The sequence below is a fragment of the Aphelocoma coerulescens genome, chromosome 3 (genome assembly GCF_041296385.1).
Source record: "Aphelocoma coerulescens isolate FSJ_1873_10779 chromosome 3, UR_Acoe_1.0, whole genome shotgun sequence".
Lineage (NCBI taxonomy): Eukaryota > Metazoa > Chordata > Aves > Passeriformes > Corvidae > Aphelocoma > Aphelocoma coerulescens.
The window spans coordinates 44,085,702-44,099,820 of record NC_091016.1 but is presented as its reverse complement, the minus strand read 5'-3'; the positions used below and the strand labels follow the sequence as shown (position 1 = coordinate 44,099,820).

Sequence of the window (14,119 nt, the reverse complement as noted above, 5' to 3'; positions counted from 1 at the left end):
TGTACATACTGAGTCTTTAGGATGAAGCTTTTTAAATTAAAAAGCATTTCCATTTTTTTTTTGTAGTTACTCTTGTTGTCATTGTATGGCATGCTTTGTGGGGCTTATTACATAGATTTTCTGAAGGCTAAATATTTTTGGAAGAAAGTCTCCGTTTTTGCACTTGGTCAAGTGGCAGACCTAGCAGCTTTGAGAGAAACTGGTGTGGGTGAGCTGTCATTGCAAAGTCTCGTTCAGAATATTTGTAACTGAGGACCTGCTGCTGTTGGAGAGCATAGCATTTCAAAGAATAAAACTGGAGTTTTCTTAATGGAGTGACAATATGAGATATGAAGTAGATGGCACTGAACTGACATGGGTAGTAAAAATGTTTCATAGCGATGGCTAAAAAGGAAAGACTGGGGGTTGGGAAGGGAAGCAGAAGAGTTGCTCGTGTCCACAGGGAAGGAACCTTTTCTGTAGCAAAAACATTTTGTAAAATCTGCAGTCAACTGCTCTGTTTCCTCAGTATTCACGTGCAATTACATGTAACCCTTGAAAAAAAAAAAACTAAATAAAATTATGTATCTGAAGTCTTGGTAAAATTATTTGCTTTGTTCCTAGCCTAGAAGAAAGGAATGGCTTTTCAAGTGAAAACAGGTGACATTTATGTATTTAGAGATAGCCTTTAAATGTACTAATAGGTTTTTTTTTCTTCTTCTTCTTTTTTTTTTCCTTTTTTTTTTCTTTTTTCTTTTCATTTTTTTTTGTTTGGTTTCCTTTCAGGGCTAAATACCACAAATTAAAATATGGCACAGAACTGAATCAGGGAGATATGAAGCCACCGAACTATGATTCTGGTAAGAATTTCTTGAGAATGAGTTTATTACTGGCATAAAGTTTAGCTGTGTTATGTGCAAATGCTGAATTGATAGTATTCATAAAATAAGTCTTAATGGAGCAATGAGAATAGAGATAATTAATAAATCCTATATTTTTCTCTTGTACAATTAAAAATATATGCTAGTGCTCTAAAAGGGTCTATTAATAAATCAAGTTAGTTTAGATTTTAAAAAATCCAAACCCAAATGAGCAGACTGCTCTTGGAGAGAGTAGTTTTTCTGTCTCTTAGTAATGTATATGGATATTTTAGAACAGAATGATACTAGATTCATAGCAATAGAATCCTTTTATCTCTGTATAATTCTTCTGAATGAAATATATATAGTTAATTTTTTGTTCAATTACCTCAATGGTATTCCAGGAAAAGAAATAATTAAAGTGCATATTGGACGTAAGAGAGAGTTTTTGAATGGGAGATTTCTCAGCAGAATTCAAATGATCATTGGAGATGCATTCAGCTAATTTTGGTTTTTTGCCTTGGTCTCTGGAAGGCTGCTTAGTTTTCATCTCTTACTTCACACAAATAGACTTAAGCACTGAACTGGAGAAATTAAGAATTTAAATTGCTTCCTTTTATCCCTCTTATCTCCCTACCCTTTCCTCAGGAAAGAAAAAAAAAAAAAGAAGAGGTATGGAGATCTGGCTATAGGTCAAGCCATTGAAAAAATAGGTGATGTTTGTTGTGTCTCAGTCTCCTGATACTCCTACTACAGTGACACTGGAACCACCTGTATGTAAAGGAAGAGCATAGAAAGTCTGCAGATCTCATCTCTGTCACTTAGTTTGTGGAGGGAATGGTCTGGTTGACTGTCATGGTGATTTCTTACCTCATTGAGTTTAAAAGGTCATTAAAAAACGCCCAAACAAACAGAAAATCCAACTCCACACCAACTAACAAAGCTTTACACCAGGCCTTTCTTGTCCAAGTTTTTAATGAATTTTTGAGAAATTTTATTTCATGCGATTATCAATGTTATTTCCATAACTGAAGAAATATTTAATTTTTAAAATTAAAATTTAACTTATTTAATTCTACTAAGTGGAAGACCTCAGTCTATATCTGGACCATTAGAAAACTTTGTCCTGATCATACCACAATCCTAGACAACCGTGGGGTTTTTTTGTAATTTCTCAGGATGCAGCTACAGCATGTTGCTCCAGTTTCCAGCTGAGGAATGTAGTGGGATGCCTGGCTTGCCCAGCAGAGCTCTAGTCTGTGCATTAATTCTGCAAAGTCAACATTGTGGAAATACTTTAGTTCAAATTCCATTATTCTAATTTATCCTATTGTATTCTATATATAGCTATCAGAAATGTATATTTTTGTTCTATATCAAGTCTGGACTGATGACTTAAAATAGAAACTTTGTTCTAATGCTCTTTTGAAGTTGTCTTTGACAAATAGTGAAGTTGTGTGTCCATATATTCCCCTTGCCCTATCCCTCTTTTTCTGCCCAGTCGTGAAAAAAAGTGGAAATATTGGTAGTAGTTCTTCCATATTGATCCTTGTTGTTTGTTTTCTTTCCAATCTCTTGGTGAGTCTGTAACACAATTTTAAAAGAAAGATTTCAGTCTCCTGGTAAAGGAATACTTAAAAATTATTTATACTATTTATTTATTTATACTGTTTATACCATATCTTCTGCTATAATTTGCTTCTAATGCAAGTCTCTTCATTCCTATCTGTGAACCACTGCTACTGCTAGCAGTCATCATTTTTGAGCAGACTAAGCACAAGAGAACTCTTGCCTGTGGGTATACTTAACAGTGCCTTCAGAAGAAGGGTTTTTGCTTTCAAAAGGAATTTTCAGGTAGATTTACCTCAGTCATGTTTTAATAATTACAGACTGAGCTTTGGTAGCTGTGCATTGGATCCAGCTGTGTCCAGTTGTCATTAGAAAATGATTTTGCATTTATTTCCTGTGGTTGCTATTAAATAGGCTTGTGAATTTGAGATGTCTAAAATTCATATGTCTCTCCTTGCATGTGACTTCTCATTAGTCTTTGATAGCTTCTTTGGGTAGGTGGTGGGGGGTTTTTGTATAGTATTAATTCAGTTGTTTAAAGGTAAATTCCTGATGAGAATAATAGCTTTCCCACGTCACATATCAAGTTACTCATAGGATTATACCACAGGTTTTTCTGGTTCTTAAGTTTTGTTTACACAGGAAGTTTCTTCATCCTTCAGTGTTTGAACCACAAGATTTTCAAGTTTTGTAGAGGCTTTCATAGATAATAAACCAAGATCTTTTCTTTTGGGAAGCATATGCATATGCATCTCTTTGAGGAGAGGAAAAAAACCCCACCATCATGTGCTGTGGAAGTATATGTGGAATAAACATGTAGCTGTTGGTTGCCAGCATTCTCATAGTTTTCTTAAGAGAACAGCCACATGTTGGTTTGTTTGTTTGTTTGTTTTGGTGGATTTTCCTGGAGTAGTAAAATTTGGATACAAAATTATGGTTAGGGAAAATGTGATGAAAAGTTTTCTGCAACTTTTCAGGTTAAAAAATAAACAAATTACTCTGTTGTTGTTTACTTCTACAAAACTAATACAAATAAGGATAAAGTTGATGTAAGTAGATCAGTTGATTTATGTTGAACTGTCAAATATTAAGGAAATTGGGAAATTGTGAGTTGATATCACGCCACAGTTGCATTTGATATTGTTAGTAGTTAAAGATATTTGTATTCAAACTTAATGTGAGCAGCAATTATATTGGAAGTCTAAGCAAAAATTGGACTGCAGACTATCTGTCATTATGTGCCCCTAAAGGAGGTAGGAACATGCCCTCCTGGAGTAGGACTGTGTAAGAATCAGGACTAGTGGAACTCGCTCTCATTGTGTAGGGTGTACCTGGAAATCTTTGTGTGTATCTAGTACTACAGTTATGTGCTATGTGCATTTTTTTCCTCCCTTCATTATTGGCATTTTGAATTTTGTTATGAAACCTTTCCAAATCATTTTAAGGCAGATCACATTTGTCTTTTCAAGTGGATGGGCATCTTTTATGCAAATAGGTAAAGGGAAGAAATGTAATAAGATAATATTTTTCAGATGAAGGGAATGAGACAGAGATTCAGCCACAACAGAACAGTCAGCTAATATGGAAACAAGGACGACAGCTGCTAAGACAGTAAGTGTTGAAAAAAGGACTCAAATACCAAATGCAAAGCAAGAGTCTGCTAATGAAATGTGATGGTGATAGTATTTGGATTTTTTTTTTTCAGTTGTATTTTACTGAAGGAAAAGTTAGTGTGTGTGATGAAGTTCATTGAGCTTTTGCACTACTTTTCCTTGGGTTTTGAAAAATTTCAGTTCATAACTTCAGATGAGAAGCCTTGTCAATTCAAAAAACTCCTGATCTCACTTACTTGTCTTTCACTGAGTATAGTCAAACAATCTGCTTGGGAGAGCAGTGGGTCATAACACTTTGCAATTGAAAAACAAAAGACACAAGTAGTTCTGCTAAGAGCTGTGTAAAATAAAAACAGCTAGGATTAGAGAAGGGAAACTTTTATTTTGGCTTGCTTAAGTTGCAGAAAAGACTAACATCCAGAAGGTTGGACTAGATGTTTTCTAATTCTCTGCTCATCTCAATGAAACAAATATCTGTTAATCTAAATTAATTTTTGAATTGTGACCATAATAACTAAATTAATTGCCAAGATATTTGGTGTGTTACAGAGGATTGAGAGGGGACTGAGACAGTAAGGACGATCTGGAACTTATATTAAAAGACCTTTTTCCAAGGAATTGTACAAAAGTTAATTTTGTTGGATGGCTTGTACAGGCTTCTCTTTTGCAAGAGCTCAAATCTTTGCATGCATGTTGAATAAATGTAAATAAAGTCATCTTGACTTGGATCAGTGACTTTGAAGACAAGTCATTCCTTCTCAGTGCAGCTCATAAAAGAGTGACACTGCTGAATACAGAGTGCATATTACTGACAGACTCTGTTTTGCATAGGTGACTTGTTTGATTTTTTTCTATAGCCAACAACCAGTATTTCTCTCCTAATGTGGTTATGTGAATGATATTGTTAAATAATTGGAGGAGAATGTTCTTGCAGGAAAAGTACATGTCCCTGATTCATAACAGCTGTCACTGTAAAATAGCATTTCCTTTCTTTAGAGCTGTCTAGAATATTGACAGTTTAGTCAGTTACTCCATGTTCTATAGGGAAGGACGCAAACCAATTCTTACTTTCTCTTTTTTAAATTATTATTTCCCTCTTATTTCTCTCAAGGGCAACATGGCATATTGATGAAAGAGCCAACTTTAAACCTACAGAGCCAATTTAGACTGTGAGGTTTTCATACAAGGATTTTTGCTGTTCAGTCTTTGTGGAAGACAAATTAATATTGCAGATCCATTGCAGAATAAAGGAAAGGCAAGACAAAGATTTTATCAAGCCTAGTCCATCATAAATAATAACTCTTAATAATAGCCACAGCTATAGAATTTGGTTTTTATTCCCTGTCTTCTAGGCTTCTAATAATGTTTACATGAGGAATATATCTGGTACTTCTTATATCTAGTTTCCATGTGTCAAAGAATAAAATGACCATGGTTATGCATGCAACTGTGGTGATTTTTATAAAGCAGTTGTAAATATTTTAATTGAAAGTGCTTTTCCATCCATTTTAGTAAATGAATGAATAACGTATTGTATAACCTCTGACTGCTAGGCTCTCTGATTTTTTTTTTCTCAGTGACTGTAGAGGCTGGTACTGCAAGAGGCGATCCCTCTGCAGCTGGTACAGGATGATTTACAAGCATGTTTCACTAGCTCAGCACCGTAGTTTGCTAAGCGAAGGGATTGAGAATGAGTTGAGGGAGAAGTTTCCATTTAATATTTTGTGGAAGTGAGATAAGCAAAGAACATTAGCATGAGTTCTCTTCCTTCAGGTATCTGCAAGAAGTGGGCTACACTGACACGATATTGGATGTGAAATCAAAACGAGTGCGAGCTTTGTTGGGCCTCTCAAGTGATGCTTCAGAGAAGGAAAACAGAAATCAAGAGCCAATGGTAAATGGCACAGAGGGCCAGATTAAAGAAAACGCAATGATTGGGTAAGCATCAAGCTGACTGTTATCCTTCTGCATAAATGCACTTAGCGGTGTTGAACAAAGTTTTTGGTTACTGAGAAGATTTCAGGATTCTTTCCTAGTTCGAGATTAGAGCAATTCTAACTAATTTTATTGTATTAAGCAATAAGTATGGAAGTTATTCTCTAGATTCACATCTTAAAAGCACCATAATTTTTTTTTCAGTTGGATGGCAGCACTAAGTCAAATCGAGCCTCTTTTGAGATATGATTGCTAAGTGTTTACAAGTCAGCGTTGTTTCAAGTTAATGGTTCGTTTATATTGCTGGATACTTTACTGTGTAGGTTACAGGCTTTGCTCTTCTGATCTGTGCTGACTATGACATGATAATCTATATAAGAGAAGGATTTTTTTGGCTAAATCTGAAAAACAAAGTAACTCATTACATTCTGAGTCCTGTAAGTTTTTGGTTTTGATTTTCTGCTAATGAATAGACATATGTAAATGTGACTGAAATATAAGGTATTAATTTTTGCATTTTAATATTTTTAATACTATGGAAAGTCAGTCAAAGACAGTAAAAGCTTGTTCTTACTTTTTCTCTTAAGTAATGTTGAAACTTAAGAAGCTTTTTTCCATTTTCTTCTCTTTTCTATGCAAAGTTAAAAGAGAAAAAAAAAGTAAGTTAAACTTAGCTATAAAGGCTTCAGGAAAACAATCTGTTTGTTCTTGTTTAAGATATTACAAAACTGGAAAAATAATGAAAATTATGCAGAATTGTAGGAACAATAGATGAGGTAGCTGTTTTCAGTAGTAGCACAGCTTTCCTCAGAAATTCTCACTCTTTTCTCCTTTTCTATACTCATGGGGCAAAGTTCAAGACCTTTATTTTCTAAGGTCTAATACTTTGTATGATACATCCCATTTTCTAAAAACCATTTGTAAGATATTCATTTGTACCATCCTGATAGCTGCAGCAACTTCATGCCAACAAGTTACATAAGGGCAGAAGTTCATTGTTATGTAATTAAATGTAATGCTGTGAGATAGAAAATTTGAATGTGTGAGAAAACCTGCAAGCTACTAAAATATAATATGTTGCTACATAGTTGACAAGTCATGTCATTTATGTACAGCAGCTTTGTTTTGAAGAACAAGGAATGCTTGATAGCTTGCAGTAACGGTTTTGGTTTGATTTCTGGTGAAGTGTGTAAATGAAGCTTCTCCTCTTACACTTCAAAATTTATTTATGTGTATTTACCCAGTTTTGAAGAAGGTGGATATATGTATAAGGTAGTTACTTGATGGATGAAATGCTGGGACAGTGGTTTTGATATAGCAGTTCTGGATACATTTGCATTTCTTTCCCATCTGCTTGGTTTTGGGATAGATCTGACATTAGGTTTAACATGCTGTAGGTTTACCCCGTGGCTGAGGACATTCACTGATGGAGAAAAATGAGTTCCCTTCCATTGTGGCTGTGCAAGCTTGTCAGCTGCAAGGCTGGTGACTTTGAAAAACTGTTCTTATCTTGCTTATGATGCATGAGATGGCAGACTGCATTATAGAGCTTAGGGAAGTGTTTTGATAACCTAATGAACAAGAAGGGACTCCAGGGCTTTACAGGGGAAAAATTTTCCAGGGTTCTCGGTCAACATGGTCATGTCAGTCTTCATGGGTGATTTTGAATTTCTGATGTCCACTGAGATCTCCCTCACTGGAAGGAAAAAGTCAGGATTTTACTAGAATTCCTTGATCAATCTAAGTACAGGACTACCTCTCAATGCTGTGATTCTTCTGGGTGCACTTTCAGACCACCTCTTTCAATTTTTCTTTCAGGAAGCATTTTGTGGCTTGCTTCCTGGCAGAGGCTGCCTGTTCTTTAACAACTATTTCATCTTGTACTACCTCACTGTTTCTGTGACATGTGGCACTGTTCACCTCCTTCCAAATGTATCATTACTTGCCTCTGAGATTTCAAAGTGCAGCTTTGTGGTGAATGCAAAATCAGAAATAAGCTCATATTTAGCTGTTGTCTGCCTCATGTAATGCCAGCTTTACTTCAGGTTATCTAGAACGGCTTCTCTTTGAGAAGTATAGCATTGAATAGATGACTAAGATCTAAGGCATGTGGATGTTGCTCCTGAACTCAACTCAAATTTTTAGTGAGTGTTTGAAAACCTAATTCAACACTTTCCTACCTGGTTGGCAGAACTAGGAAAAATTTAGGTAACTTAGCTAAATTCTGGCTTACAGTTGAAGAAGGTGCATCCTTTGAAGCAACATCACCAGTGCTAGGCTGCTTACTGTGAGGGCAGGAGGACTGGCAGTTCCTTAAGCAACCTCTTGTTATTCCTTGTGTGCATGTAAAGTGAGAAGCGGATTTGGGCTACAGCAAACTTTTACAGTTGGAAGGAGTGCCGTGAACAAGTGTCTGCAGTTTGGTAGTGGTAGAACAGGAAAGTTATGGTGAGAAATTGGAAGAAAAGAAGCTGAACAAAACCTTAGTGCAATTCCAGGAAGTTTAAGGACATATGTGAGTGTTTGCCAGGACCATGAGACATTGGGACAGTTGCAAACTAAAATGCAGACTGAAGACTCTCTGTGATTGTATCGGTACAGTGAAACTCTCTTCTACAGAGAAAGCTTTGCTATCACCAGAGAAGCCTGTGAACTGCTCAAGCCAATGCAGTTTGGCAAATTTTCTGATTCAAAACATTTAATGAACATTGATATCAAATACCTGCTAGCAAGTCTGAGGACACTGGTCAGCCTGAAGATGTTTTAGTTACATTTGAAGAGCAGAGCACTGGGCAAAAAGTAATGCATGAAAATGAATGTAGTCTAACAAGGAATACACCTCTGTGGAAGTGAGAAAAGACAGCTCATAGCATGTTTGAGACGTTTGATCTTGGAAGAACTGCTGAATCTGTGCATTTTAAGTCTGAGTTTTAGGAAACTGTTGAGATGGAATGAAAAATGCGAGAAGCAGAGTGCAGGACTGGAGTAAAGAGAAATCTTGTGGATGAGAAACGATGAAGACAAATCAATAGGAGTTTGGAAAGAATGTGGGTGAATGTGATGAAGATAATGTACAATAGAGGGGAAAATGGTACAGTGAAAAACAGAAGGAATATGTATTTAGTGATGCATTTCCAGAATAGGAAAATGGAAGGCACACTAGCTTTTCATTCCCTTAAAGAGTTCTCCATATAGCAGTGTAAATTGCAGAAAGAACAGATTGGCTCAACTGCCTTCTGTACAACTGAACATTCATGTGATAAATTCTAAAGAAAGGAAAGAGATGGTATGATGCTTTTATGCTGCCATATGGTTATCTCTTTGAGAGGAGAGAGGGAGTAATGGAAATAGGAAACAAAACTTCCTTTATGTTTTCATTATTTTTTTGGTAGTCAACCAATACTTTCTTAGTGAAATGAAAGTGGTAGAGAACAAAATAAATTAGTATTGCAAAAATTTCCAGGGAAAGAATGGAAGAGCTGATCTACTTCTCAACATGATCTGATTTTAGCACAGTTTTTGTGTAAGTGTATTAATCTGTGCATAGTGCTTGTTGCTGCTACTCGGCCTCCCTCAGAAATATCTCTGTGACTTGCTCTGACTGTACTGCTAAGCACAGTGGAAACCCACGCTTTCTTATTTTTAATTTTTTTTTAATGCCTTTGATTGTTTTAAAGATAATTCCTGGCATTTTTCCTCTGACCTCAGGGATGTGTGAAGTACTTCATGGCGGGTAGGGAGGATGTTTTTCCTCTATTCAGCTTACTACAGCTTTTACGGATTTTTGAGTTGTTTGTTACACCAGAACTTGCCTATTATATGAGTTATATCTTGTTATCTGTCTTTTATAACTATTTTAACAGCCGAGGTTTGGACACTCAATGCTGGGGATACCAACTTTAAGTTGAGCCTTTTCATGGGAAAGGCTGGTGAGAACGTTTGGAGTGATTATTGTGAAGTTGATGCTGTTTGCTTTGGTGTGTAGAAGCATATGATGGTTAATGTAGTGCAAATACTTTATACAATAATATTTATTTGCAGCAGAGAATATGTAACTTGAATTCTGCTATGCTCTAGTTATTTTAGAAAATTGCTGTCTGATCCCTCATACCTCTCAGCTTAGTTTTGTATATCCTAAATGATTGCAGTTACATCAGAGAAGTTCCCCTTCCTTTGGTACAGTGATGAACAAACTACTGTTGTTTTAAACCAAATCAGTTTCTCTTCATCCCTAGGTGAAGTAGCCTCAGATTTTGTGTTATTAGCTGCTACATGTGTGGCCAGACTTGTATTCTTACATTGCCTATTTATTTGCTGATGTACAGATCTTCTTGAAAACTTTAGCACTCAAGAAAGACATCATGTGGATTTTGAATGCACCCTGCAAGATTTTGAATCCGTAAATGAAATGTTAATATGATAACGTGAGCTAGATATAGTCCTGTTTTCAGTTATTTCATGGAATTTAAAAGGGAATCAGTTTTCAGTTTCTTCAATCAGCTCACTTGCATTACAAAAGATAAGTACCACTTGGCATGACTGGACTCAAAAACAGATACTAAAATAATAACCTCACTCATAATAATGGTTTAAGTTCCTAACACTTGCCATGAGAGGAATGGGTGCTTTCCCCCAACAAACTGAAACAGAAATGAAAGCTGCCTCCAATTGTCTTTTAACTTGTAACCTTGAAAACATGGAAGTGCTAAAGTATCTTTAGTTCACTTATTACCTCATTTTCAGTAGCTTTATCTTACTGAGTGAAACCTAAACAGTCAAATTAGTTTACCTTCTTGAAGGTGTGTACCTGACTACCATTTGGTATGAGTGGAAGCAAATATAATAAAGGAACAGAACTGGAAAGGAATGAGGATATACCAAGCATGTATACATATGCATATATATGAATGTCTATATAGAAAAACAGTATAGACTAGTTCTTGCTAAGGGTTTGATCATTAGAACTATAAATAGCCAATAGAAGCTTTTTAAAGAAAAATGGTCCTGAGTGATGTATCAGTCTCTCTCTGAAACTGATCTGCTGCCTTTTCCTATTGAACTGCAAAGGGCTTCCACTGCCTATACTTTATATAAAAGGCATCAAACTCTCAGCATTTGAGAGCAAATCGAGAGACCTTTTCAAAAATTAAACATTTTGAAAACTTTATCTTTCTGATACACAACAAATCGTTGCAACTGACACATCAGTGAATGAACATCTTTGTATACCAGAAGACCTTAATAACTCTTTTGCATCCCTAAATCCTATTAACACTGGCCCAGGTAATGAAAATGCTGCATACTGGCTGATGAATGTTGTTTGTTGACTAGCTTATAAAATGGTTTATTTGGGAAAATATCTCTGAATTTTTAAACCTCAGGTAGTACCTGCCATGAAAAAGATTTCCAAAATAGCATGCAAATATATGTTGCATTTCAAAAAGGAAAAACCACCAGTAAAGGGAATAAAGCAGATAGATTTTTGATTTTTTTTTCTTTTCACCTTTTTCTTGTTTCTCCATGCCTTCATCTGCAGTGACCTAACAGGCATTTCAAAGGTACCTGATTTAGGCCAGATCTGAACACTTTCAACAGATGCACTAAAGCAGAAAAAAAAAGTAGATAAATTGGGGTTTTGTTGTGAAAAAATAAGTCCAAATGGACCACACTTTTAATTGGCCCAGTTCTATGGCTTAAGAGTTTAAGAGATGCTTCTTGGAAATGTCACATAAGACTCGCAGTACAGAAAGAATGGGGAGAAAGACAGAAGTGGTGCAGTTGGAGAGAGAAGCAAAGGGAGGGGAGGTGAATGGAGAAATAACTTATAAAAGTACCTCAAATATTAAGATTATTTTTATTCTTTATAAAGCTTATTTGATATATTACAGTTATCTGACTAGATTTGGCAAGAGAAGTGGCCCTTGCTTTTTAAATGTCATTCCTTTGCAATTCCAATTTATATCCAAACCATTTTGTAAGTACTGCTTCCCAGTTGTAATACATATTGCACTAGTTCTTGCATTGTGTGGTGTGAATTCATAGGAGATTTCAAAGGTTGTGACAGACTGTTTAACCTGGCCTGTGTTCATTGTGTGTAAATTTTGATGATTGTAAGTGTTCTGTAGTTTTATAATCTATTTTGATATTTTCTGTGCTGCATTATGAAAGATTTTACACAGTGTTGAACATCTAATGAACTGTTTTTAAAGACAGTCTTCACTGAATTTGCATGCATTTATTTATTAAGTACAGTTTGATAGAATTTAACTAGCCACATTGAAAAGACTGTTTTAATACATGTGATAACTAAATTCTGTGGGGAGTTAATAAAACTAATGACAACTATGCAGTAGCTATTTTGATAGTAGTAGGAAACTGAACCAAAGAAAATGGCTCAAGAAAAGAGTATGAACAGCTTTGAATGCTGGGTCACAATAGGTTCTTTGTGGTACAAGCTCCCAGAAACATTTCTCAGCCTAAGCTGAACTTGTATTTATTTAACTTTATTGTGGTATTTCTTCCTGCTTCTGAATTTATCAATAAAATCCTGGTTTTATTTAAGATAACTTGTGTATGTCTTGGATAAAATAAACAAACAAAAAGGGCCTCTGCTTTTTCCTTTGAGGTTGTGAGTAGGACTGAGGCAGTTAAATGGCCTTGTGGTCGGGCAGTTCATGGGAGAAGTTTATGAGTCTCTCCCTGGACATGACCCCAGACTTTCCAGAGTTATTATCAACAAAGGAGAAGGTAATGATAGAAGTATATAGATTGTGTTAGTTTCAAAGAAAATGCATGCCTATGATGTGACTTTAGTCTAAGTTAAACTTGACTTTGCAATATGAAATGCTCTGCATCACACTGGGAGCAGGAAAGGTATCATCAGTGTCCTGTTTTAGTTTCCACAAAACAACTTCACCTTGTCTATAAGCTATAGCTTCTGCATTTCACTCACTAAGAAACAGGATTTCTGTTAAGATCATGAATATTAAAGGTTGAGAGCAAATACATTCAGTCTGAACTATCCATTTTGTAAAGCTGGTAATACTTCAATGTCAGAACCAACTGGGTTTTTACACAAAATACTTGACTTGAGACTTGTCACTGTTGGCAAGAAGATGAAGAGTTGCTGTTTATGGCCTGCAGAGCCCCAGTGAAAACCAGGCTTGCTTTATTTAAATAGTACATGTGGAATATCCACTAATCATATTTTTTAGATTTCATGGGAAGGTATTAATATTTTTAGTCTTAAAGAGGCCAAGGGGTCAACACAAATCTGAATAATTGAACAGCCTGTAAAACACAAATTTGGATCAGATTTTCACAGCCATCACAGCTGTGCAGCATTCTGTCACCTCTCCTGAAGAGGAAAATATTCACGTGATTTCAATTTTATGTTGTTTTAAGGGACACAAGTTACCATCCCATTTATAACAATAATTTTGTGTTTTAAACAGGAAGACATTTCTTATCTTTGGGAATCAGAAGTTCCCTGTTTCAAGAGTGATATTCACAAAATCTGTGCACTGCCCATCTGTTGTAGTAAGGTGGAAAACCCAGCAGCATTCGTGTAGCTATAGTTACCTTCTGGCAGTACTTATTCTTATGCTCATGAGAAGCAGTTAGTCCTGTTGTACCTTACTGTGTGCAGGCAGGAGTAGCAGCGTAATCTCTCTGCCCCAAAGAGTTTCCTGTCTACTTGGATAAGGCTATTGGAAAGGAGGATGTAGTGGACAGAGTTAACAGTATCTGATAGAAGATGTGATGCTGGTTAAATGATTTTTGTTGGGTTCGTTGGTTAGGAAGTGCTGAATCAACTGGGATGAGACCTTCAAGATAAGAAGACGAAGTTAGGTGCTGGAGAGAAAAGCTGCAAGAGTGCTGTTGCAGAGTACGACTGAGGAAGGAGCAGTGGGAAAGATTCAGGACAAGGAGCTGAGGAGCACGGGGTTGAGGGGGCCCTGCCACAGTCTGGCTGCTCTCTGCTTTGGCAGGTTCTTTAGCTTCTCCTGGTGTCTGGGGGTTCTGGTTTATTCTTCCCCAGCTGTTTTTCTTTAGACAGTATGGCTGGGGAGGAAGGAAAAAGCTGCACGTAAGTTCTTGCAATTTGAAAATTATATTCTCCCTTAAATATGTTGTGATACAGTCCAGAAAAGAGGAATTGTC

General features: G+C 36.1%; 1 protein-coding gene across 5 annotated transcripts in view; it reads left to right on the top strand.

Annotated features, from left to right (window-relative positions):
• The window catches only part of STRN (striatin), a 69,015-nt gene that overhangs the window by 19,610 nt on the left and 35,286 nt on the right, over window positions 1-14,119 (top strand). For all 5 annotated transcript variants that reach the window (XM_069009979.1, XM_069009978.1, XM_069009977.1 and 2 more), the window contains exons 3-5: window positions 766-839; window positions 3,941-4,019; window positions 5,795-5,959. In XM_069009979.1, coding sequence (XP_068866080.1) covers window positions 766-839; window positions 3,941-4,019; window positions 5,795-5,959 — 318 coding nt within the window. The remainder of the gene's footprint in view (window positions 1-765; window positions 840-3,940; window positions 4,020-5,794; window positions 5,960-14,119) is intronic.